The sequence below is a fragment of the Pholcus phalangioides genome, unplaced genomic scaffold, assembly GCF_987345545.1.
Source record: "Pholcus phalangioides strain wild (caught in Gottingen) unplaced genomic scaffold, Ppha-v1.0 ptg000022l_1, whole genome shotgun sequence".
NCBI lineage: Eukaryota > Metazoa > Arthropoda > Arachnida > Araneae > Pholcidae > Pholcus > Pholcus phalangioides.
The window spans coordinates 35,894,141-35,920,998 of NW_028301615.1; the positions used below are offsets into that span (position 1 = coordinate 35,894,141).

At 39.5% G+C, this 26,858-nt stretch overlaps 1 protein-coding gene across 1 annotated transcript in view; it reads right to left on the bottom strand.

Annotated features, from left to right (window-relative positions):
- Window positions 1-26,858, bottom strand: part of LOC149070270 (relaxin receptor 2-like) — a 127,481-nt gene that overhangs the window by 22,734 nt on the left and 77,889 nt on the right. The window contains exons 3-6 of the mRNA XM_089249814.1: window positions 9,819-9,914; window positions 4,619-4,730; window positions 4,434-4,505; window positions 822-893 (exon numbers count right to left, since the gene is read on the bottom strand). Coding sequence (XP_089105940.1) covers window positions 822-893; window positions 4,434-4,505; window positions 4,619-4,730; window positions 9,819-9,914 — 352 coding nt within the window. The remainder of the gene's footprint in view (window positions 1-821; window positions 894-4,433; window positions 4,506-4,618; window positions 4,731-9,818; window positions 9,915-26,858) is intronic.

Consider the following 26,858-nt stretch of genomic DNA (forward strand, 5'->3'; position numbering starts at 1 on the left):
CACGGGTCACTTAAATGCTCTGGAATTGTGCCACTGGTCATTTAAGCGATTTGTAAATGTGCCGCTTAGTTCATTTTTACAAAATTAGGTTTGAGGGGAGCAAGCCACATCAGATAACCTTTAGGGCCACATTTGGTCCGCGGATAAAGGGTTTCTCCCGCGTACGTTTCTGATCCCACCGATATGCGTTAGGAGCTAGGGGGCAGTGATGACGAAATTTTGCTGACAAGGGGGGAGGGGCTCGCGAGGCCTTGATCTGCAACCTATTCGAGTCATATGCAAGAATTTGCACTATATATGTCTTGACTGACTTTGAGCTCATGGAAAAACCCACACTACGCATGTCCGGCTTTGACCACATGCGAGAATTCACACTATAAAGTCGCACTACAATTTTGAGCATGTACAAGAATTCGCAGTATGCATGTCTGATTTCGAGCATATCGACGAGAATTCACGCTATGCATGTCTGACGTTGAGCAAGTTCACACTATGCATGTCTGACTTGGAGCATATGACAATACTTGCAATAAGGGTGATTTTTTTTTTTCTCCGAGCAGTGCCCGCACCCCACACTAGGTTGAGGACCTCTATGTATTATAGAATAATAAGATTTTCATTGTCCCAATTAAAACCCACACATTATTGGGGGAAGATCAAACTCGACAGGCTTCTGTAATGGAAGTAATTAGATCAAATGTCTCGCGATATGATACAACATAACATGCCAACATCGCAGTAATATATCTGTTAAAAAAATTATGGACGAAAAAACATTTTTTGTGAGTACTAAATAAACTGATGATTTTTTGATTACTTACAGATGAGTTAAGCTTTTAAGTCCCAGGAAAGTGTTGGCCTCCAGTCTCCGGATATGGTTGCCATCAATATGTCTGAAACATTGAAGAAATCATTCAAGAACTGGACCTATATCCTCTAGTACTTTATTTTTCACGGTTTTTATTATGATTCGTTACTCGAGAACATTCCGCAGACGCAGATGAAAAAAAAACAACTGATTGCCTGTTGGACGATATTGTCAGACGACAGGTAGCACATATTACATGATTCCGCGCGACTACCTAGGGCAAGTCAATTACGCAATGGGGGGGGGGGGTGTGCTACCTTACCCCTTCCGCTCTACCTATGATACAAAAATAAACCAAATTATAACAACTGTTCGGTTTTCATTTGACCTAACCTCAAACTTTTTGGCGAAATATGTGTGGCCTGCCCATCACGTACGGGAGAAAGTGAATTGAAGTGATATTTCCGCCTGATTTCGTTCACATTTATGATACTTACCAACTTTAATCGGGAAATATGCATAATCACCGGCGTGGAAAGATTTATCAAACTCACCGAGACGATTGGTAACTATACATAAATACCGATTTATCTCATTTACCCTAACACTTTCTATGGTCAATTCCCCGAAGGAAGAAAAGGGAGGCACGGGACTAGAACTGTTCACGTAGAGCTTGGTTTGCCCCCGTCGCATCATGGACTCGACTTTCTCCCAGAGCAGCGTATCCAAAAAATTCACTGCCACACAATTCACAGAAAGGAAAATTCACCGACAAACAATTCATCGACGGAAAATTTATCCAAAGGAAATACCACCGACAACAGTTCACCATGGAAAGATCCAGTGAGTGACCGAGTAAGTGTGAGAATGGGTCAAACCGGAGGGAGAGAGCGAGTCAGTCAGCAAGTGAGTGAGCTCCAACAGATGCCCTTTACGTTAGAGGTTCCGTAAGGAATATTAACGTGGGTATCTGTCTGGTAGTTCAAGTTCAAGCAAGTGAGTGAGTGAGTCAGCGAACGAGTGAGAAAGTCAATGAGCAAGTCATGGTCTCACTTGCTTATACACGTGCGCTCTCATTGAATTGCTCACTTGTTCACGCATGTGCTCATTAACTCACTTATACGGCCGTATTCACCAACACAGTTTAAACTACAATCGCAGGTTAAAGGATTAGCGATCGACACGGATTGGTTAAAATCTTCAATTTAACCAATCCGTTTCGATCTTGAATCCTTTCACCTGCGATTACAGTTTGAACTGTGTTGGTGAATACGGCCGTTACTCATGCATTTGTTCGATAGCTAACTAGCTTAAGAATTTACTCTCACAAGCTCACTAATTAACTTGGTTACTCTCTCTCACTTGTTCGCACAATTTATAACTTACTCGCTGACTTGGCTCAAAGTTCAAGTGTTGCTCACTTACTCGCTCAATCACTCACTCACTCACTCGCTCAATCATTAACTCACTCGCTCAATCATTAACTCACTTGCTCAATCGTTAACTCACTTACTCGCTGACTACTTCATCACATACCAACTTTGACCATATTGCCATACTGCAATTTACTATCGCTAACGAGTTGTGTTGGGAATGAATGCGCCATGTATCAGTGGTCACTTCAAGCTCGTTAGGGAAAATATCTTGTTCAATATTCTTCCCCCAGTTCGATCTTTGGAAGAGTACATTTACCACCGAGCCATTCGGGCGTGAATTACTCGCTGACTGACTCGATCAATTGTTTGCTCACTCACGCACTTGCTCAATTGTTCAATCTCACATGCTAAATCATTCGCTCACTCAGTCATTTACTTGCTGTACGGGTTCGAACCCCCACAGTGGTGGTCAACTGAAGTTGGTTTTCTGTGGTTCTCAACTTCGAGAGGCGAATATCTCACCCGTTAAAAGTGTCGCCACGGAGAGCAACAGGCCTACAACGGTACAAATATTCAACCTCTACACTTCACTCATAGTTCGGAAAATAGATGCCGGCTATAACAAACGTTACACAGAAAAAACTTCACATTGGGTTCACAGCACATACATGTACATTCCAATATGTACCAATTCGTTAGAAATTCCATAAAGGAATATGGACGAGGTGTGTGTATGGTGTAGCATTAGTAGTCACTCATTTACTGAATCAATCTTTCCCCTTGTTCACTCAGTCACCCATTTTCTTGAACACCCTTTCTCAATTCCCTATTATCAATTCTCGAACTCAGTCACTGACTAGATCGCTCACTTGATCTCATCTCTCGATGGCGAACACTGTTGCCGGGGAATTTTCCTTTCGTTGAACAGCGTGGCACTGAATTGCTGTCATGAATTTTCCGTGAATTCTAACCAGAAGAGGCGTGGTCAAGTCTCTTCTCCTGGTGGATAGAGAACACACGCGCACGAAACCTTCTAGAAAGCATTTTCGATCGTACATTTTCTAACTAATCTGATGTTCCCAAATCTATCGATCTACGTTTGAATTGGTCACGTGCTCTGTGTGCAACTAAGACGAAATATTGATATGCACTGTGGGACTATACGCACCTTTGGCCAAGGAGTTTGGTCCATCGGGTGCTTAAAGAGGACGTGTTGCAGGAGTGGCAGACCAATTGGAATACATGTGCAGCAAAGGACGTATACAAGATACAACGACGAGTTCATTGGCGTTTGAACGTATGGCCTAGAGAGAAAACAATCGCTATCACCGAGCCCTTTCCCGGTGTATCTTCTGCGTTTTAAACGTTCTAGTAACAGCGTATGCATCTGCGGTTCAAATGGTTCCCTATGGCACTATATAACCACGTGCCCCCAGACGAGAGACTTCCACTTTGGCCAACTGCCAGAGTCCAGAATGCTTGCTTGGAAGATGAGAATTGTAGACAGCCCTCTGAACTTTCAACGTTTGCAGAGGTTGATTCGATTCCTGGACCGCAACCTACATCTACTCCACAATAAGACACGAGTTGAGGGATCAAGGGGACGGCATTCGCGCTCGGAGGACTCGTCTTACTTGCCAACAAGAGAGGTAACACGGTTACCTATTAAAAAGTATAATTTACGGCCAAGAAGACATGCATCGGTTGTTTCACCGACACCTAATTATCGATATAATTTACGCCCAAGAAGACAAGTGTCAACTGTTTCATCCTTTTCCGGCGGGTGCGAATGAAATGGAGATGCCGGCCATATAGACGTCAATTTATATCTTATTACAGCTTGATTGCTGATATTGGTATATTCTAGATTGGATAAACTCACTTCCAGATTCTATCACATACAAGACAAAAATTATTCTTTGATTATTTATATAAGGACTATTACGATCACGGACTGATTATCTGTGGATGATGCTATATGATCACAATTTGTACGATTATTTATTGTATATATGTATATCATTGTTATTTTCACATAAATTAATAAATTTCCGGATACACCCATCCCCCGGGAAAGCTTCGATATCTCTCTGAGATGGGAAGCGGGGTGTGTCCGGTCCTTCAATGTTCAATGTGGGACTATACGACCTTTTCCCTTTATCTCGGTCGCACAGAGCACCCCCATTTCAATTATACTCGATAGATGTTTGGTATATAAATATAGTTTTTTTTTAATATACGTTACATACATGATCCTCAGACCACTGTACTCAGCGAAAGCTCTGACTGGTAAATGACTGATGGAGTTATTCGCCAGGACCCTTAACAAAACAAAACACAGGAAAGACTCTACAATCGATCAAAAAAGTAATTGTTACTCATAAAATGTAACACACATGAGAGCACTGATCACAAGAGAGTGAAATTTTTTTACAGTTTTGTGATTGGTCCCTTGACTCCTCTAGGAATGAACGTGACGTTGCCACCCTTGCAATTCAACAGCGTGAAAAACCTGCACGTGCAGAATGCTGGCACATTATACAGACCTGAAAAGGAGGAATAATCTACTTAATGTACAAAGTGTACAGTTAAACTCGGTTAAGACCAAAATTCCGCGAAATTTTGTTGTAACCGAAGGGTCGTTACAACCGAGATTGAATTTTCAATACCCTTTTTTTGATGGAAAAATACAATCAGATAAAACACATGAAATTGCTATTCAATTACGACTGAGATGACCATATTTTATCGATGAAGATATCAGAAATTGGCATATAAGTAATACAGGACATTTTTTAATTTTCGTCAAAAATATTTCACCAATTGTGAGGGAAAATTGCCAGATATTGCGTGTAACCTATGGCGAGAAGTACAATACAACTATAGTAAGTCTGTAGTGACTTGAAATGTATTTCACAAAAAAAAAGAGCATATATTGAATATGTGAAGGGGAGGTTGATACACACATACGCCAATTTTGTCAAAAAACCAAACACATTTTTTCAATTTTTAAATACCATAAAGTATTCTGCATCTAACTGCGTTTGAGTTAGATGCCGTATACTTTCTACCCGTAGTAGAAATATTTTTTAACCTCTTCGAGTACAAGCTGTTAGTGATAACTTTGAATGATATGCATTAGAGACGTATAGGCGATAAATAGGGAAGCCTTGTTCCACTTTCAAGAAAGGGAAAGAAAAGAAAAGAAATAAGGGTGAAGAGAAGCAATACAGCGATATATGGGATAAGAGAGTATTAGTATAGTGCCTTGCGTTTTTCGGCCCCCACCTACGAACTTGTTTTGCAGTTTTTTCCTTCACTTTGTGTTCTCTTTCTCACTTCTATGTACAGTATATAATAGAAGTATTAGTTCTGAGAAAGATATATAAACATTATATGTCCGTGTGTGTGTGTGTGTGTGTGTGTGTGTGTGTGTGTGTGGAAGGGGGGATGCCGTAGAGAATGGGGGGGGGGATAAAGCTGAGGAGAACCGCCAATATCGTTATCAGTTGATCGTTATCTCGTTGAGATATCACGGTGGTGGTGGAAGAACGGGGACAAACAAAGAGAAGGGGAGCACACATACAACTTTTTTCGTAGGGTTACTATAAACTTTCGCGATCGGGGGAAAAAAAAAGAGTTTGAAGAAAGAGTCAGCTCGAATGAATTTATTCCACTGGCAACTGGACGTAATATTACGCCCCTGATCGTGAAGGGGTTGAATATTTAAATATAAACCACTGACAGACATTATACAGGGTGTTCCATAAATTCGTAAATAGTTTAAAAATTCATAAACATTGAAGGAATTGGTATATTTGAATGCGGTTGAAAAAGTTATTTTCGCGAAAGAGATTTTTTTTATACAGAAAAAAAAGTTAAAATTTTTGTCGATAGATAGCGTAGCACGAAATCAAACCAGGAGCGATTGTATATAAATGAACTTTAACTTCAATCTCTTCTTTGTCTGAAACGTTTATGAAGCTTCAGTTGGGGATTTGTGGCTTCTTCAAGATAACTTCACCAATACTGCTTGAGTTAACCACCAATGTCAACATCGCAATGATAACCTTATGTAAGCGCCAGTAACAGGAAAATTCAGAAATGAGATGTTAATCGTACACCCTGCATTTTATCTCTTTCAGACCCTGGTGCCATAAATGTGTGGGAGGCTTTGTCTCTCTGTAGAGAAATATTTCTTTTAACTTCAGGGAGCTGATCCCTAAATTAAACTATTCTGTAAGTTTTGAGTTAGAAATATGGGGAATATAAACTTTGGGGGCAGTTATCAGAGGCCAGCACTTAAAGTGGAATTTCCGGGGGGGGGGCGAAAGTGTGATTTATTACATAAAATTGAGCAATACAATTCTGGAAAAATTTGTATGGGAAGATGAATATACCCTGCATCATCTTGGCTGAAAAAAATTTGAACGAAATGAATTGTTGCTTCACCAAAAAAAAAATGAAAATTTGAAAAAAATTGAAAAAATAGATTTGCTGACATTTATGCTTATAAAGCATTTTTTGAGCATCAAAAATGCAAAAACATTTTGAAAATTCGAAAAAAAAGGGTACATGAGTCTGAAAGGGCTATAGGACTCTTATTTACGTTTCAAGTGGTTTCAATCCGTGCAGCGTGCTCTATCAACGAAAATTCTAACTATTTTTTTTCTGTACTTGAAAAAAAAAAAATGCCTTCCGTGAGAATAACTTTTTCAGAAACCGCATTCAAATACACCGATTTCTTCGAATTTTGTGAATTTTTAAACTTTTTACGAATTTACGGGACACCCTGTATATTGCTGTTCTAGTAGTTATGCTTTGGTACTATAAAAATATCCGAGATGAGTCCCTGTCCTAAAACATAACATTTGGAATCCCTTTGCACAGGGCTAGAGCTAGAGAAAGGCAAACTGCCCCGGGCAAGTATGGAACTTTAGGGAGGCAGCAGATTTCAGAAGGGAACAAAAGTTACAAAATTATTGAATTTTACAGCAAAATTACGTTTACCGTACGTCAAACGTTACGTCGAAAATCTTAGTTACGGCCTCGCTTTCACGTTTCCAGAAACGTATTTTCCTAACATAATGCAAAGCTACACCCATATATAGAAACTGATGAAACAAAATCCGCAAAAGAAGTCCCTTGAAGAGCTTTCAAGGGACTTTTTATTTTTTTAAGACTTTTTTTCCGCGAAAACTCTCGTGATTGAGTTTCTTTTCGAAATCGGTGTCGTTGTCCAAAAATAAGATTTGGGCGTAAAATGGGGAAAAAGTCAAAGAAAGAAGGTCGAATACTCTCGCATACGCATGCATTCGCAAGGTGTGATGCATCACAATGAGCACCAGGACTGACATCTTGTCAACGGCATAACGAAATGGCGTTTTGATTTTTTTTTTCCACCTCAGTATTTGATAGAGTTCACGTAGAGACCCCTACGCATGAGAAAAGCCGAATCTTTGAAGGTTGTGAATTAGACAGGTTGGGGCTCCCGATTCCGCAATCAAAATCAAAGTCCTTTAATAAAGGCGGAGACATATCAAGCTGAATTTGACACGAAAATCAATCGAACTTTGGGTGTTTCCCCCCATTTGGAATAAACGAGTATAACGGCTCAATTTAATACAATGGAACCTGTACGAAACGGAACGTCAAGAGACTGGAATAATATTCCATGTTTGACAGGTTTCTGTTTTATGAAAGGTGTACTCTAAAGCATCAACCCTTTTACAATCACGGACGAAATATTTCGTCCAAACGCCAGTGGAATAAATTCAATCAAGTTCTGTGTGTTTTCTTTTCTCTCTCCTCATCATCGCGAAGCTTTATTCGTTTTTTCTATACTCCTGCTACTGATCCTCCCACTAACATGCAATTTTCTTTGTACTATATACAGGCAAACCTCGTTAATGAATCACTCTTGGGAGAGAAAAAATATGACTTAGTAAGCGGAGTGATTCGTTACTGCCAGTTACTGCCTGAGGACAATTGGGACTTCGAAAAAGTGACCCGGTAAGCGGAGTGACGTGTTAACCGGGTGACGTACTAACGAGGTTTGACTGTACATGTAAGAGTGAAGGAGAACACGTAGGGTGAGGGTGAAAAGAAAAATCTACTGTAAACTTCTCTTATATAATTATCTATTGTACTGTGTTTTCCTTTTCTATCTATTTTTCCTCTGTCCATTTTTCTTTTTTTCCTATTTATTTATTTTTCTTTCCCCTTCCTTTTTCTAAGGTGCAGTTAGGTTAGGGCAAGGTTAACAGAGTTATCGCCGATTCGTCAAATATAGATCATCCGAATCTGTTGCCGAAAGCACAAGCGAAATGGTTATTCATCGACGGGACTTATGATTCTGTTCACGACAGGTTCCCCTCTTCTTTCATGCAGTGCCCTTCTTATGCCGGTGTCACACAATAAAAGTTTTACAAACGATAAGCTTATTGATTGAATTTTTCAAACTTTATAAAAGAACTTTTATGAAGCTTTTGTAGCATAATCCTGGCTTTAGACAGGTTTCACTGTTCATATCTTTCGTTTTTTCAGTTTCTTTCCGTAAGTACAGAGGGTCAGTCGAAAGTTAAAGCCCGGTCTTGCTCATTTCATACGCGAGTTCCGTGGAGGAATTTCTTGTAAGAACGTAACCGATAGGCTTATTGGTTGTTTTTTTCCAGCCACTGAACAAGTTTCGAGGTCCACTTTACGAACGATTGAGTGCGATTGTATTATTAGAGAGAGATTATTATTTCAGCCAAAAGAAGGTAAAGATATGTAGACAACGTAGATATTTACCCAAAATATATTGTGTGAAAATGGAACTGTATGAAGTTACCTCAGTAGCAAAAGACAAAAAAACCTCATTTATGCGGATGCTGCTCACTTGTCAAAACCGAAGTCAAGACCTCGCGACTCTTGACAAGGGAGCAACCTCCATTATGAGATTGTTTTAGTCTTTTGCTACTGAAGAAGATTGTATCATTTTTCAGGTGACGGGTACTACTCGTATTTTGGAGGATGGAACTCGTATCGTATGGAACATACCCGTAATTTTTACGACCCAGATTTTTTTTTTTATAAGAAAATATCACGTTTTTTTGTTTATTTTCATCGAAAAAAGCTCACCTGAATTTTTATTCTTTACTAAAATCAAAGATTTGGATTGTTTTCATAACTTATGATGTAATGATAATGACGTAAATACAGTGAAATATCTTAATAAGGGACAATATATGTCCATGGTATTAAACGTTTTGTCCCTTAATAGAGGTGACACTTATTCAGAGGCAAATGGGTTCATATCCAGAGGAACAGAAATCAGCACATCCGTCATTTAAATAGAAGGTGTCTCTTATTCGTAGGGTTCCTTAAATGGAGGTTTGACTGTACTCACCTCACATATTTGTCATGTTGAACGTTTTTTTTCCTTTCTTTTCCGTGAAATGCATTTTAATCCACTGCTATGGCGGGAAATGGGGAGTTACTGCAACGTAATTCATTCATTCATTCTTTATTTCCCGCCATTGGCGATTTTTCCTGCCATTCCACGTACAATTGGCGATGTGCCACATTTTTCACGAAGAAATATGGTCAGCCTAATCATTATGAAATGAATGAAATAAAAGAATATATCTTACTGCAATTCTCGAATGATGAATGGTTGGCGACATCCCTGAGTTCCGTCTGATGAGTGATACCTTTCACCAAGGATGTCAGACTTCCGTGTACGTCGGCTATTGGAAGAAAACATGAATCTATAATGGCCACGTACGTTCATCTTAAGAGTTATCATCAATATTATTTCTTGTGGTACAAAAAAAAAAAAAAAGATGTCCAGACTACACTGGGTGGTTCAAAACTTATGGATAAAACAGAGGAGTGATAAAACTTTGAGCACATCCAAACAATCATTTTTCGTGAATACATCGTCGTAACGGAAGCTGTTAAACGCTAGACGGCGCTGTCACTGAATACTTAAGGCGCTTTTTTGCCATTCATTTCTATCGTGGTATTGCATAAGGAATGACTAATTTCACGAATCAGGAAAAGGCAGATATGCATTTATATTACACAGTGAAACCTCGCTACAACGATACTCGATGAAACGATAAATCCCTCTACAACAATATTGTTTTCAAATCTCGCTCTAATGTTAAACTGCTCTGCCGCTCAATATAACGATAATCTCTCTACACGGCTATTTTCTCTTGGTCTGCAGAGTATCGTTATATCAAGGTTTCACTGCAATAATATTCATTCGCCGCTGCAAAAGACACCATAATTGTTCAAAAAAACCAAAACATCATAATTGTTGAACAATAAGAGGGGAAAAATTAAATGTGAATTCCGAAAAGTTATTGAAAAAACTGTGCTGTGTATCCTATATAAAATTTAATTTGGTTGCCTGACTAAGGCCGGTATTACACTATAAAAGTTTGATAAAATCCCTTTTATAAAACTTGAAAAATCTAACCAATAGGTTATTGGTTACATTCTAGAAAATGCAACCGGTGACCTTATTTGCTGCATTTTTCAAGTTTTATAAAAGGACTTTTACTAAACTTTTATAGTGTAATCCCGGCCTAAGCTAGATATATTTTCCCAGGGCGTACCGCGTCTTTAAAAGACTCCCATAAGCTTCCCTGTTCGATGCTGCTCCGTACGGGCTGAATGAAGTTAAGAAACTGTTTGTATGTGATAGGCGAGTTTGTGACTAACGTGTATAAGAGGCGGGCTAATAAAAGATAATAAAATTTACACCCTATGCAGAGAGTCGGTATATCTCGAATAAACTGAGATCATTTTAGAAAATATGAATTAGATAAGTTGTGGCTTACTTAGCTCTACAAATTCCAAATTTCTGTGATATGTCTGAAGGAGGTGAAGTATCAAAATTCAAGAACGCATTTCATGTGAAATTACAGAATCTGTCAATTATCTGAGCAAATAATTGACAAATAAGTGTGGAATCCTCCACCTAATGGTTACCACAGAGTATATATATGATCATTCTAATGAATTGCGTGATTAAATTATAGGGGCCATTCAAGTATTACGTAAGCAGATTTTCAGCCATTTTTGACCCCCTTCTTCCCCTTTGTCAACAAAACACTGACCCCCCCCCCTCCGTCAGCAAAATTTCGTCAGCTGCTTAGAATATTTCATATCTCCAAAAAGGGGTGGTTGATGACGTAAGCAACCTTTAAAACCCCCTCCCCCCTTGCCATCAAAAGTCAGCCAATCCGAAACCCCCTCCCCCCTCGATTCTGACGTAATACTTGAATGACCCCATATAAGATTACATGTTGATACAAGATTAAATGAGGTAAATATGGATAGGCGTTTAGTATGTATAACGCAACACTATGTCTTCAATCAATGAAGAACGAATTAGAACTCGCTATTTACACTTTTTACAAAACTAAACCAATTCATTGGGCCATATCAGGCCAGTATGTTCTTAGGTCGAAGAAACTTCAACATTTCTCCCACAGGATACGGCGAGATGTCTCTTATGTGCTGATATTCTGATGTTTCAGCCTTATCGAAATATCCTCTACATAGTTTGACTAAATAGTCATGTTGCTTTCAATGTTCAAATCCTTCATTATGTCAAGAGATTTGTGATATACCATTGTGCTCCGGTATATCGCCGAAGTATTTTATTTTGTTGCACCTGTAATTGTTTGATGATAGGGGGTTTAGCTTTAGAAAAGCATGGTGCCGTATAATACATAATGGGTCTAATGACTGACTTGTACATAATGGTTTTGATGCAAAGTGCAGAGCGTGTGTAACAGACTCTGTTTGGAAGTCCTGCAGCCTTAGCGGCTCGAACTTTCGCCCCATGAATGTGAGCCTTTTATCCAAAATAACACCAAGATATTTTGTCTGAGACTTGGGTTGTAATATGGTGTGCCCCACTGTGCTTGAGTTGCCTTCTTGCAAACCATATAAAGTTACATTTGCTCTCGTTATGACCACTGCATGTAGGTCAGTGCTTCCAAATGTTGAGAACCACTTCATATAGCTGACATTCGATCTCGACCATTTCTATTTATTTAGGCTACGTTGGTATTTATTATCTGTATTCATCCACTTTCAGTAAAAATCAATAGATTTGTAGTGTGACCAAATATGCAGGGTATACGATAAATTCGTAAATAGTTTAAAAATTCAAAAAAATTCGCGGAATTGGTGAATTCGAATAAGGCTTGAGAAAAATTTATTCTCGCAAAGAGACCTTTTTTTTTTTCACAAAAAAATAATTTAGTTCAAATTTTTAATGCCAGAAAGCGCTGCACGAAATCAAATCAGAAATGATTGGAACTGAAACTTTCTTCAATCTCTTCTGTGTCCGAAACGTTCGTGTAGCTTCATCTAGCGATTTGTGGCTGAGGAAAAACAACTTGTGTTATGAAATGTGCCGGGGGAACGAAACGTACCAAGGGCGAAATGGAAATGCGGAGGCGAAATTTCCAGATAGCGCAGACTACATAAGCATAGCCATATTCGGATATAAGAGGATAAAAATATGTTTTAATTACTCGAAAACCCAGTTAAAAGTTGTATTGTTATTTTTCTGATCATTGAAAGCAACGAAACATCTCTTATAGTCGACCTGTTATCATCAAGATTAAGAATGCGAACCCATTAATTTGAAATGAATTTAATTACTGATCACTTTGGAGTTACTTGTCCAGTTTCGTATCGTGTTATACAACATCCGGTGTATTAGTTCTCAATCGATGAATTCTTAATAAAGCTGAGTAAACCTTTCCAATTTCGTCGTGGAATCTGTGACACCAAACGTCTTCTGCACGCGGAGGTTACAAGAGAGTAAAACAATTTTAAACGGGTTCCAACATTATTGCATTCATTTTTAATTAGCAAAGGTTAATTAGTTGATGACAACTTTTGAAAAGGCAATGTTTTGAAAGGTTGTTGTCGCGAATGTTAACGCTCTGGAAGCCCAAAGACTGTACCGAGAATGTTTTCAGATCGGAAAAGTTTCGAGGGATTGTACCGGTGTTCATATGAAATTGACTCCTTCAATCATTAGCATGGGGGAGCTAGATGGCATGCCAAATGATACAAGAAGCTGTTTCGTACAAACATGGGTTCAATCGCCCAAAGGTTTTAGATCTGGCAAGTGTCTTGTCGGAAAATACTTCCGATACAGTCTTTCGGTTTCCGGAGCAGCGTCCGTATTTGTCGCTGTGCGGTAGTATGGGGGGCATAGTGCAGGATTCTCATCGTAAGGATTCAGATTCGAACCCCGTTGACGGCAAAGTGGTGGTCTGGTGTTTGTTGGTTTTCTGCTGTTCCCCCCAACTTCGAGGCGCGAATGCGAGCAGGTGTCCCATTTGAAAAAGTCTCTCCGCAAAGAGCAGGCAGACTACATGATATTCAAATAAAATGAAAATTCAAGTATTTACATCCAAATATGGATGGCTGCACCAGCAAGAACACGAACAAGAGCCATGCACACGCATACATTCACACAACGTTTCGGCATGTAGCGATTCGTTAGAAATTCCGGAGAGGAATGTGTACGAGGTGCATGTCCGGTTAAGAAGAAATATCGAAGCCATTAGATGTTGCATATTTTCGTTGCTTCTTAATTCATCTGTTCTTCAGAATATATTTCCTTTCTTTTGTATTCATGTTTATCTTTTAACTGTATTGTTTTCAAAAAGTGTTTGTGTTTCTGGTAGTATACTTTTCAAAGTTTTTTCAGCATTTTTGTATTCAATCTTCAACGTTTGGAAGATTGTTTATCATTTGAGGTATGCAAAAAAATTCTCGTGGAGAGAAAAGAAAGGTATATTAACCTCACTTTCTTGTAGCATTTCTGGTATTTGTAAAAGTGGAAAAAAAAAATTGGTGCTACGCTTGCCCCACTTTTGAAACCACACTTGCCCTAATTCAACGGGTTAGTGTGACATACCAACTGGCTTTTGAATTTTTTCTGTTGGTGAAACTATGACACATTTGTCCCAAATTGGATTGAAAATTATTTGTCAATTATTTTATGGACAAAATAGAAAAAAAAAATCGTTTCGTAACTATTAGTTTACCCCCAGCATTGTCTCAAAGTCAAGCTTTAATTTTCTGTTTGTGTACCACACTTATCCCGGTTGACCCTACCCGGTTTTTTTTCGTTTTCAGGTATGGGCCGCCAAATGGAACAGTGATAAAATACTTGGAAATGACCGCGTGATGCTAGAGTCAGTGTTGCTGGGTCGTCAACCATCACCACGGCGGCTATAGGAGAACAGGGGCTCTTTCGATTGGGCCGAAAATGGGAGTGTTTCGACTTGCAATGTATTCCCCCCCCCCCCCCCCCCCCCAACAGGTCGATTGCGCCCAGTCTGATTTTAATCCTTGTGGGTGACGGGAGGAGGTGGGGAAAGTTACCAACTGCTGATTGGGAATGTCGCTGTCTATTAGGGGCCGTTCAAGTATTACGTAAGCAAATTTTTAGCCATTTTCGACCCCCTACCCCCTTTTCAGCAAAAGTCAGCAAAATGCTGACCCCCCCGCCCCCTTGTCAGCAAAATTTCGTCATCAGCTCTGCCCCTCTAAATCCTAACTCATGTTTTCATAAAGGGTGGTTGATGACGTAAGCATTATCCAAATCCACCCCCCTCCCCCCGTCATCAAAAGTCAGCAAATCGGATACCCGCACCCCTCCCATCGATGATGACGTAATACTTGAACGGCCCCTTATAGACAGGATTAGTGCATATAGGCACAACGTAGTTTTTGCCACAAAAAGAAAAAGAAAGGAAGATAAAGATAAAAAAAAGTGTATACAGTCAAACCTCGTTAGTGCGTCAACCAGTTACCACGTCACTCCGCTTACCGGGTTACTTTTTGGAAGTCCCGATTGTCCTCAGACAGGAATTGGCACAGTTATGGCTTACTCCGTTTAACGAGTCACTCCACCTACTAAGTCATATTTTTGCTCTCCCAAGAGTGACTCATTAACGAGGTTTGACTGTATATCAGGGTGTAGGATTTGTATTTTATTGGACATTACCGTAACTTTGCCTATCCCGCTCGATATGAAATGCCGTTTCTTAATGAACTTGCATGAATTTTTATTCTCTACTAGCTATAATACCCGGCGTTGCCCGGGTTTTCTTCAATGAGACTTTTTTGGATCACGTGATATCTCCCTCTTTCTTTGAGGGACATGCAAACTGTGTCTAAGTTCACCAATATGGCTACTTCCTACGCGACTCATGAAAGAAAGAAATCTAGATTTAAAGAAATGTAAAAATAAATATATATATTTTTCCTTTTTTAAAGGGTGCTAGGTATTTCGATTCCCCCCTTTGAACTTCAAGTTAGCTATTTCTGCCTGTTTCTGCTTCAAAAAATGCTTAATTAAAGCTGTGGAATTTTTCGATGTACTTTTTACGGGCCCATAATTAATTTTAAAGCAACCTAAACTATAGGAATTTATGCAGTTGAATATCAAAATAGAATACAGAGACATTAATTTTCATGCTTGAGAAGATGTAAATAAAAAGTTGAAATCAATGTTATTGTATGGATATCCAACTCGAAGGTAGGTCCGGCTATTTACTTCATATCTAATTTTCTGGGCTTCGTATATCTCTAAGCGAACTATATTCAATATTTCAAAAATCGTGTATTGAATACAATTTTTAAAATTATTGATGTGACAGAAAACCCCACCAAATTTCCGCATTTCTACATTAAAATCGGCAATTTCAACACTGATTTCTATGGGGCATCATCCTTTGCCTTAGGAGCCGTTCAAGTATTACGTAAGCAAATTAGTAGCCATTTTTAACCCCCCCCCCCCCTTGTCAGCAAATTTCCGTCATCAGCTCTGCCCCTCTGAGTCCTAACTCATATTTTCATAAAGGGTGGTTGATGACGTAAGCATTATCCAAATCCCCCCCTCCCCCCTTGTTATCAAAAATCAGCAAATCGGAAACTCCCCCCCCCCCCAATCGATGATGACGTAATACTTGAACGGCCCCTTACCCTCAAAGTGATGCTGATGATGGTGTCTATTCAAAAAGCTCTCATTACTGGGAGGATTGAATAAAGTGGAAAACCATTATGAAGGCATAAATGTTATACATATACTGACAGCGTTGAAGAAGTCACAAACCATTGTAAAGGCATATACACGTCTTGCTAAACGCATTGCTAGGGAACCACGGTAACCAAAGTAAACGTTCGGAAAGTGATTGTTGAGGCCCGAAAAACCATTGTTGCGGGACAGTTTTTTGCCCATTTGGGGCATTTGCCCTGGTCTGACGAAATTTTAAAGTAGCCTATCGTTCAAGTCGGGTCCCATTTGGTATATATGCAAAATTTGGCGACGATCGATCTAAAATTGTAGATTTGTATAGAGAACATACGCAGACACACAGAAAATCAATTTTATATATATAGAAGACTAGCTACAATACCCGGCGCTGCCCGGGTTTTCTTCAATGAGGCTTTTTGGATCATGCGATATCTCCCTCTTTCTTTGAGGGACATGCAAACCGTGTCTAAGTTAACCAATATGGCGACGTCCTGCGCGACTCATGAAAGAAACAAATCTAAATTTAAAGAAACGTAGAAATGAATAGTCCCCCCCTTTTTTTTTATGGGTGTTAGGTATTTCGATTCCCTCCCCCTGAACTTCAAGTTATCCAATCTGCCTGTTTCAGCTTCCAAAAATGCTTAATTAAAGCTGTGGAATTTTTTCGATGCACTTTACGGGCCCCATAACTAATTTTAAAAACATCCTAAACTATATGAATTTATGCAAATAAATATCAAAAGACAATACGGAGACATTAATTTTCATGATTGAGAAGATATAAATAAAAAGTTTGAGTCAATGTTATTACATGGATATCCAACTCAAAAGTAGATCCGGCAAATTATTCATATTTTTAATTTTCTGGGCTTCGTATCTCCAAGTGAATTCAATATTTCAAAAATCGAGAATTCAATTTAATTTTTAAAATTATTGATGTGGCAGGAACCCCCCCCCCCCCACTAAATTTCCGTATTTATGCAGTAAAATCGATAATTTTAATACTGATTTCTATGAGGATCACCCTTTTCCTGACCATCAAAGCGATGCTGATGATGATTATAACGTCTATTCAAAAAGCCTCATTACTGAGAGTATTGAAAATGTGGCAAACCATTATAAAGGCATAAACTATTATACATAACTGGCAGCATTAAAGAAGTGACAAACCATTGTAAAGACATACACACGTCTGAAACTCATCGCTAGGGAACCACGGTAACCAAAGTAAACGTTCGGAAAGTGATTGTTGAGGCCCAAAAACCATTGTTGCCGGACAGTTTTTTGCCCATTTGGGGCATTTGCCCTGGGCTGACGGAATTTTAAAGTAGCCTATCGTTCAAGTCGGCTCCCATTTGGTATATATGCAAAATTTGGCGACGATCGATCTAAAATTGTAGATTTGTATAGAGAACATACATACACACACAGAAAATCAATTTTATATATATAGAAGACTAGCTGATACCCGGCGACGTTGCCCGCCCCGTAAAAAATCAATATACGTATAGCTTATTAATTATTTCTTAAACAAAAAAATTTCTGCATCAAGTAAGAAAAAATTACTTTTATTTTTAAATATTTTAATTAAAAACTTGAAGCAATTGCTTGTGGATACACAATATTTTTTGTTTTTCCATCTGGTGTGTAGATGTAAAATTTTTTGAGACTACCAACACGCGAACAGGCGACGAAAAGCTGTCCGTGAGAAATACAGGGCGCAAGTAGGTTGATACCTGCCACTGCTAACGACTGGCCTTGCGCTTTGTTGATTGTCATGGCAAAAGCTAAACGAATCGGGAACTGCAATCGCTTTAAAGTGAATGGCATTTCTTCAGTGATAATTGGGGTACGTGGAATGAAGACGTCTTCTGCTCCAGCACATCATTATAGGTGCTCCGACTTTGAGGGTCACGTTGTGTGGTGGCACACCCGGAATATCCAAAGAGTTCAGAAATTCTGCAGGATACAGAACTGTCTGCGCTGTGTCTGTGACAGTGTCAACAGATTTGTAAGATGTGGAGTCTCCCGGAATAATTTTTAGGATTTTTCCGTTGATCTTGTTCACACTGTCATTTTTCGGTGCCAGAATCGAACTCTCACAAAGCCACTCATGGTTTCGGTGATTTTGTTGAATGTTTGGGAAGACTTTGTCTGCAAGTTCTTGAACTGAGTTTAACAACTGGCAAAATCCATTTGGGAACGTTATCAGTCCAGTGCTTGGGTCTACGGGAATTCTTCCATTGCCAAGTTTGATAAACTGATGTGAAAATGATAGCAGTGCTGAGTCATTTTGCAGTTGAACTCGCATGTTGGTGGATAATGATAATTTTTTTAGCTTCGTGCCAGAGTGTTGATGTCCTAACAAACTCGAGGCGACCACCGATAGACAGCACCTTCACTTCCAACCCATCTCACTAATGGCAGTAAATTGCAATGTAGCGATATGGCCAGAGTTGGTGTTTGGTGAAGTAGAGTGCTGATGATTTGAGGCAAGCATTGAGTTCATCAGCTGGCGTTGAACATTTTTATTCCCAGTTTTGTCGTCGTAGTTGTTGTTCTCTGTTGTTAGTGACGTCAGATGTCCAGCTTCTGCAGCGAATATTATTCAAACTCCTTTTAAGCACTTTTTAAATTGAAACTATACCTCAACGATGGGTGGTTGATGAGATAAAGGCCACATTAGCACTTACAGGACACCCTGTATACATGCAAGCAAAAATATCTGGCGCTTCCAGGGTTTTCTTCAATTACTGGGAGTATTGGAAAAGAGCCAAACCATTATAAAGGAATAAACTGTAATGATGGCAGCGTCAAAGATGTGACAAACCATTGTAAAGACATATACACGTCTGAAATGCATTGTTGGGAACCACGGTAACCAAAGTAAACGTTTGGAAAGTAATTGTTGAGGCCCCAAAACCATTGTTGCCCGGCAGTTTTTCCGCTCATTTCGGGCATTTGCCCAGCTCTGACGAAGTTTTAAAGTAGCCTACGGTTCAATCCTGGTCCTGTTTGGTATATATGCAAAATCTGGCGACGATTGGTCTAAAACTGTAGATTTGTATAAAGAGCATACATACATACTTTCACATTTATATATAAGAATTGAAATCAAGGATTAAGATCACTTATGTAACTTATAAATTATATTACTATAATAATCATAATAAATTATGTTACTATAATAAGCATAATAAATTATAGTCATATAAGTATCTCTCACATATTTGTCGAACTATTGTTTTCCGCAAACTCTGCTACTCTCTTCTCGATATACCGTAATTTTTTTTTCGAGGAGATATGGCCAGTCTTAGTAGGATGTATGGCGTTTTGCATATATTTACACTTTCATACCGAATACCTTTCGCGAGCCGGAAGGAAGCCCTTGGCGGGAAGCATTTGTATCACGTGTATCACCCTTTGTACCCTTATCAAATGTCGCATATTACAATAGGAGTAGGAGCAATTACCGACGCTTGCTGCCCAAAAAAAAAAAAGTAATAATAATAAAAATATGGCCTAACAATGATTTAGATAAAGGGTTTACCTGCAATTCGGGGAAATCGGGGCTGAGCGCAATCGACCTATTTCTTATCAAAAACGGTTCATCTTCGGCGCAATCGACCTACACCCGGAGAACATTTGTCTTTCTACTTTTTGAAATTTACTCAAGAAAGTTTACAAAGTTGTTTATTAATTATTGGAAATTTACCCATTAATTTGAAACTGAGCACAATGTACATCACAAGAGTTTTATTGTATAGTTAGGCTGTGCTCATTTTCAGCTTGCGATTCTCTCCTGTTAGATGAAACGCTATTTTCCATCACAGATGGTGTGTCGGATAATATGGAATTAAAGTATTATCTGAGTTGGGGGTAGAACAGTGGTTCCCAACTTTCGCCAGGAAGACGTTCGCAACTACAGCAATTCCCACCCCACTTGGCGTTGCTGTAGGTAGAGGCTGCTCCACTCAGCGCTTCACGCTACTAATGCGTGTTATAAAGAATTGAAAAAGTGTGTCTCTGGTTAATTGGCTAGCGCGCTTGCCCGGTATGCAAGGGGACCCGGGTTCGGTTACGCGATGAGGCAAATCACTGATCTTTCCAAATATTAATTTCGGCATAACATCCAGAAAATTCAATTTCTCCGAACATCGGTATTTGCATATGTTTACATAGGAATATATTCAAAATGTCCACCGCACATATCGAGGCCTATGTAAACATATGCAAAAATACAGTCCACGTTTCCAATAAAGTTTTATTTTTCTTCTTGCATCGGATATGACGTCATACCTTTCTTTCGAAATTTTCTCGAAAACCGGGGGTCGTACAAGTGGCGTTCTTTAGGCATTTTTTATGCATTCTAAGCGAGGAATCTGGCTGTGCAGAGGTTCTGGCGGTCTCGATGGGACACCCAGTATACTTTTTTAAATCTTACGGGTGAACTCAAAAAGTGCAATCTGAGAAAATCGCGTTCGAAGTGCTTTTTCCTTGCGCATACATTTGTACTATAATTCATTACTTCTTTCTTTTATTTTGAAAGAAAAAATTTATCTATTGACACCAATATTTGTTTTTCATTTGATTTTGCGCTTTATTTTAATGTCATTTTTGAGAAATCCACTTCAGGGGTCGTGGCATCTATTAATTAAGTGACCCGCTGCGCAGCCCCAAATCACTTGAGTGACCCATGACATATTCCCAGATCACTCAAGTGGCCCGTGACACATTTACATGTCTTGAGTAACGTGCGGCACATTCCCAGAGCACTTGAGTGACCCACGACACAATTCCAGAACCACTTGAGTGACCCACGACACAATTCCAGAACCACTTGAGTGACCCACGACACAATTCCAGAACCACTTGAGTGACCCACGACACAATTCCAGAACCACTTGAGTGACCCACGACACAATTCCAGAACCACTTGATCGACCTGCTCCGCTGTTCAAATCGCGTAATCGAGTGGCCCGTGACACGTTTCCAAACCAATGAAGTGGCCCGCTCGCTCCTAAAGATTGAGCAACTTTGCTGTATATAAAAATTGTTTTTTCGGGTTCGAAAACCGTCGTCCGTTTGAGTTAGTTCTCAACGTTTCCCCAACACTAGTGGTTGGCATCATCAGGAGAATAGATAAACTGGATCAATAGTGTTGGGGAAACGTTGAGAACTAACTCAAACGGACGACGGTCTTCGAACCCGAAAAAACAATTTTTATCAAATGATGGCCGCGAAAACCTTATCAACTATTTGCTGTATATGTTCTGGAGATAGTGAGAATCTTTAATCCGTCGGACGCCTGATAGAAACTGATAAGAAGGATCGATAAAATACCAAGACATATTTCATAAGCATGTTTTTTTTTTGCATGAACAAACAACACACAATGCTATTTCTCTCAGGACTATGTACAACGACCGCTATTACTGTCCAGGGCATCATAACCGAACGACTGAAGTTTCGTGATAACCGGGAGGAAAAACGTCCTCCCAGGGATAATAATATTCACGTACGTTGTGTCATACAAAACGACTTCGGAAAGTTTTTTGGTGATGGGAAAACGTGTATACATACACCGTGGATACCGGCGATGGCCATCGTCCTCGAGGGTCGAATGGAGCGAGTCCAAAACAAAACGGCTTCTGGTCGTCGTTAAGACAGAACAGAAACGTTTTCCGGTCGGAAGCGTTACGACAAAAGGACGCGTCATCTGTTAAGATATGAGATACCCTTCCCCCGCGTCCCTCTTTTTCTGTTGATTGCCCTTTATTTAAGAGACATTAGGTTTTATTGTGTCTCTCGCTACTTGATACGAATTCAAGTCGGTCGGCACTTTTTGCCATCTCTGATGGACTAATTCAATGACCGGCGGATACGAAACGAGAAAACAAAAAAAAAACAAGAAACAAGGTCTCGTTCGCATCCGCTTCATTTACCGTTGTCATTGCGACAGGATCCGCCGTAACTGTCTATACTCCAGATGTATGTGCTTCCTTTGCTGACCCTGCCGCATCCAAATGAAATCGATCTATTAGCTCTTTTGATACATCCCCCCAGAATATCTAAAATGTGCAATATGTATGTATTTCGAGCGGATATTAACGAAAATGAATGACCCGAAAAAATTTCTATTGATGTATTTCTACCATTTATGTGCTAATCCGAGAGAGAGAGAGAGACATAGGAAAGTTCCTCTATCCTGCAATAACTCGCGGACCGTTGATCCTAAAAACCATACTTTCAATTAGAAAAAGTATCCAAATAATGTGTAGACCTCAGATACGTCATTAATATTGCAAGGAGTTGCATAGTTGGTAAGATTAAAAAACATAAAAATTGGGGTAGGCTTGTGTCATAGACACGGCCGCAAGCGGCAAATACGTTCTTTGTGCCTTGATTTGCATGGTAGTTGATTAAGGGCGGTATTCACCGACATGGTTTAAACCTGTAGTTACAATTTTTGGATAAGAGATATCGACACGGATTGGTTAAATTCAGGTTTTTTAACCAATCTATGTTGATCTCTTATCCTAAACCATGACTGTGAATACGGCCCTTAATGGAATGGGTACCATCGGATTTGTCTTTGGAACATCTATTTGCGTTGCGAACCTCTTGAGATATAGCGGAAACCAATTTCGTTACGAATGCTAACAAGCGAGACTGGTGCCCACACTGAGGAAGATATTAAAACTAGTGATATCATTGGATTTGTCTGAACGAGATCTATATCCGCATATACAAAAAAACATTGAAATATATTCCGATTTGTTCTTGAGATTTATAAAACATTTATTATGCAACATTTCGTTATGCAACTTTTTGAGGATGCATCCGGTATTGCCAGATGTATTTAAAAGACGTATTCACGTCAAAAAATAACTTTTCATTCGGCAATAAATTTGTCTGCAAATTTTGCCTTTGAATTTTGTAATGAAATCTATCCTATGGAACCACAAACACGGGATCTCGTTACAAACTATTACGAGGGCGCGGTAGCCCAGGTTGATAAGATCCTAGCCCAAAGTACTAGACGCGTCACGAGTTTGATGCCCGGTTCGTCCTTATCGGAAACTTTTGTCACACAGGGGTACAACAGAAATGGCAACATGACCACAAAAAAAAAGATTGCTACCGCAGGGAATCCCGCACCGAGGGGTTAATGCACCAACCTCTCGGTGAGCATAAATTAGACTGCCGTTCGGAATCGGCAGTAAATTGTAGGTCCCTGCCTAACTGGCATTAACTAGCGTGCAGAAAATGGCAGTGGTGCGATAAAAATGATCAAATGATTAAACTATTGTTACGAAAATTATGTTTTATCAGTATGCCATTGTCCACCTTATCGGTAGTGCAATTTCTTGAGAACACCCCCCCCCCAAAATTTACAAACTTGGCGATGTCCTGTTGCCAAACGAGAAACGCGAAGGTCCGGTGCGAAACACCAGATTTTTCTGGAACGTTGATTTTCTGCCCGTCTGGTGGCGCCGCCAATTTGGAAATTGTGAAATGTGATTTTTTGGAATTTTATTTTTCTGAACAAGTTCGACCGTAGCTATAAAAAGTGATGTGATCACAACGGTCAGTGTTGTTGGACTCAATGCGAGATTCTTATTTGTGGATTATTGTAAATAGCTGTTTTCTGTGAATAAATCTGTGACGTCCTGAAAATTATTTCATCCTCTGCTTATTTCAAGGACTTGTGAGAAATTATCCGGAACACAATATTATGACCAAAAAAAACTGGAGATCTATACTTTGTAAAATCAGAAAAAACCCCTTGTAATAAGTAAAATTCGTCATGCCATGGACATTCTAATAAAGTATAATAAATCAACTCTTCATTGCGAAAACCTTTAGATGGCAAAAACTACTTGCAAGTCTTTGGCATGGACTCAGTGAGCGCTTGTCCCATGGTCAGTAAGTATTTTCTCCTCATTCTTTTCATACAATTAAAAACTATAATCGGATTTACATAATTTCCGGCTTCGACTCGTATATCGAAATCGATCCATAAATGCTTGATTGTATTCAAGTTATGGCTCTGACTTCACCACCAAGAAAACTCTCATTCTATTGCCTTTCAGGTAATGTCCAATTACTTACGAGCTATATTTACGGCCATTGTCGTGCTGGAATATCGGTAATAGTGGCATGTGTCACGTCGTAAATGAGGGGTTAGGGAAAAATAACACTTTTGTAACGAAAACCTGCCGCTTGTATGTTTATTCAGAAGGTAAAGAAGATTGACCTAGTCCTACACCGTTGGTACAGATCATCCCCACTTTCGTCTTCATGTTTAACAGTAAAAAACTACAATAATTTATTTGTAATTTACTTTATAACTACCTATTAAAACGTGTAATCCTCATATGTTTATAAAATATTACCTATTTGTACCTTCGATTGTTTCTCCTGTCATTTGATCATTTCTGTCGCACCACGGTCATTTTCGGCACACGAGGACTGGTCCTCGATTGGTCTCCCTGATTCTAAACGGCAGCCTTTTATTATACTCAGAGAGAGGTTGGTGCGCTAACCACTCGATGTGGGACTCCCTGCGGTAGTAATCTTTTTCTGCGGTCACGTTGCCCCCGTTATTATTGTACCCCTGTGTCAGGAAAGTCTCCGACAAGGACGAATCGGGTATCGAACTTGTGACACCTCTAAACGGCCTTTGGCTCGATAGGCGAGTATCTTATCGACCTGAGCTACCGCGTCCCCGTTACTCTTGACAATAGGAAGATTGATCCCTTGACTTTCTGTAATTGAGTAATGACGGTTTTTTTTCCTGGAAGACAACCAAACGAGCCAACGATGTTCAGCCGACGTTTTACATGTGCTATACTCGCATTCAGTCCGTGTTGTGAATTAAATTCATCAAGTTTTTCGCCTAATAGGTATACACACACATTTTGAAGATCGCTCTTTGCTTGTATTTAGATTGTTCTGTGTTGTATCTATCCTACCTGTTATGTTTTTTTGTTGTACTGAAAGAAAATTGCTTTTTACATGTTCCTGATATTATTAAACATGGTTACACAATCTTATGAACTGTCTTGAAATACTGGAATCACTTGCCAGTTGAGCTGGACCTCACCCTCACTTAAACCCTTAATTACGGTTTGCACAAAAAAAAATTCCCCCGCATATTTCTTGTTTGAAAGTGTTCATTATGTGTTCTGCATAACCTTATACCATGAATTTACATTAAATAAGAATTAATTACTTTTATATTTGCTTAAATTATGTTCTTCCAAACACTTTCGATTCATACAAAAACAAAAAAATTAGACAATAAATTAATAAGGGGCCATTCAAGTATTACGTAAGCAGATTTCCAGCCATTTTTGACCCCCCCCCCCCTCCCAGTCAGCAAAAGTCAGCAAAATTTCGTCAGCAGCTTAGAATATTTTATATCTTCAAAAAGGGGTGGCTGATGACGTAAGCAACCTTCAAACGCCCCCCCCCCCCGTCATCAAAAGTCAGCAAATCCGAAACCCCTCCCCCCCCCCCCCCCCCGCTCCCGATGCTGACGTAATACTTGAATGACCCTTAAATTCCAAACAAGCTAATTTCAGCTACAGGTGTCAATAAATATTTTCCTTCTGCTTTACGCAGGGCCGTAACTAGAGGGGGGCAACTGTCCCTGGTGACAAAATTTAAGGACTGCAGTTTTAGGTGCGAACAAAGAACACTATCACAAAATTATCGAATTTTAAAGTTGTGGGAGCGGCGAAATAATGTTTGCTCAGGGCAGCAAAAATCCTAGTTACGGCCCCGGCTTTACGTATACCAAAGTCGAGGCAGTGCATGAAAATGAGCTGGTGCTACAAGCACTATTACATTTGTCAAAAGCCCCCAAAGATCTTTTACAAAACGATTGCCATTCCTGGGCGGACTGTCCTGCTCTGAGAGGCCTTGGAGTTCTTGGTCTACATGCCCTAGAATGGCGCAGAATTGTTTCCGACTTGAAAATGTGTTACAAAGTGGTCCGTAACATGGTATATTTACCATCGGGCGTCCCATTTTTTTGTTATCACTCACTGCTAGGTTAACCTGCGGAGGCATCCATATCTACTACAGAGATCTCGATGTCGAGAAAAAACTGCTTCTTCCACGGTTGCAGATGCAGATCAACCAGAATATGGAATAAACTACCATCAGACCTTGTGCGCTCATCATACTCAAGATTCGCTTCAACCGTTGCTGACTTTGACCTTGCTCCGTTTATAAAGTGGTTTCCCTTCTAAATTTTATGTCTTGTTTGTATATTTTTATCCAGTGTAAGCGCTTTATATGCTTTTTGGTGCTTTACTAAATAAAAAGAAATAAAAATACTTTTGAGTGCTACTGTATGTTGTTCTTCTCATGGTGGACCTACTACAACCGCACATGCGCCTCGCAAATATTCCTCTGAGGAACAGTTCCCATGTCGGAATGTACCATGTGTGTGTGTTAAGTGCATATCGTAGAGGTGTACGTAAGGAAAAGGCACGGGACCCCAAAGACGACAAAAAATTAAAAATATTTTTAAATATCTTTGTAAAATTATTAAAATATTGCAAAAAAATCCCTTCACATATCTATG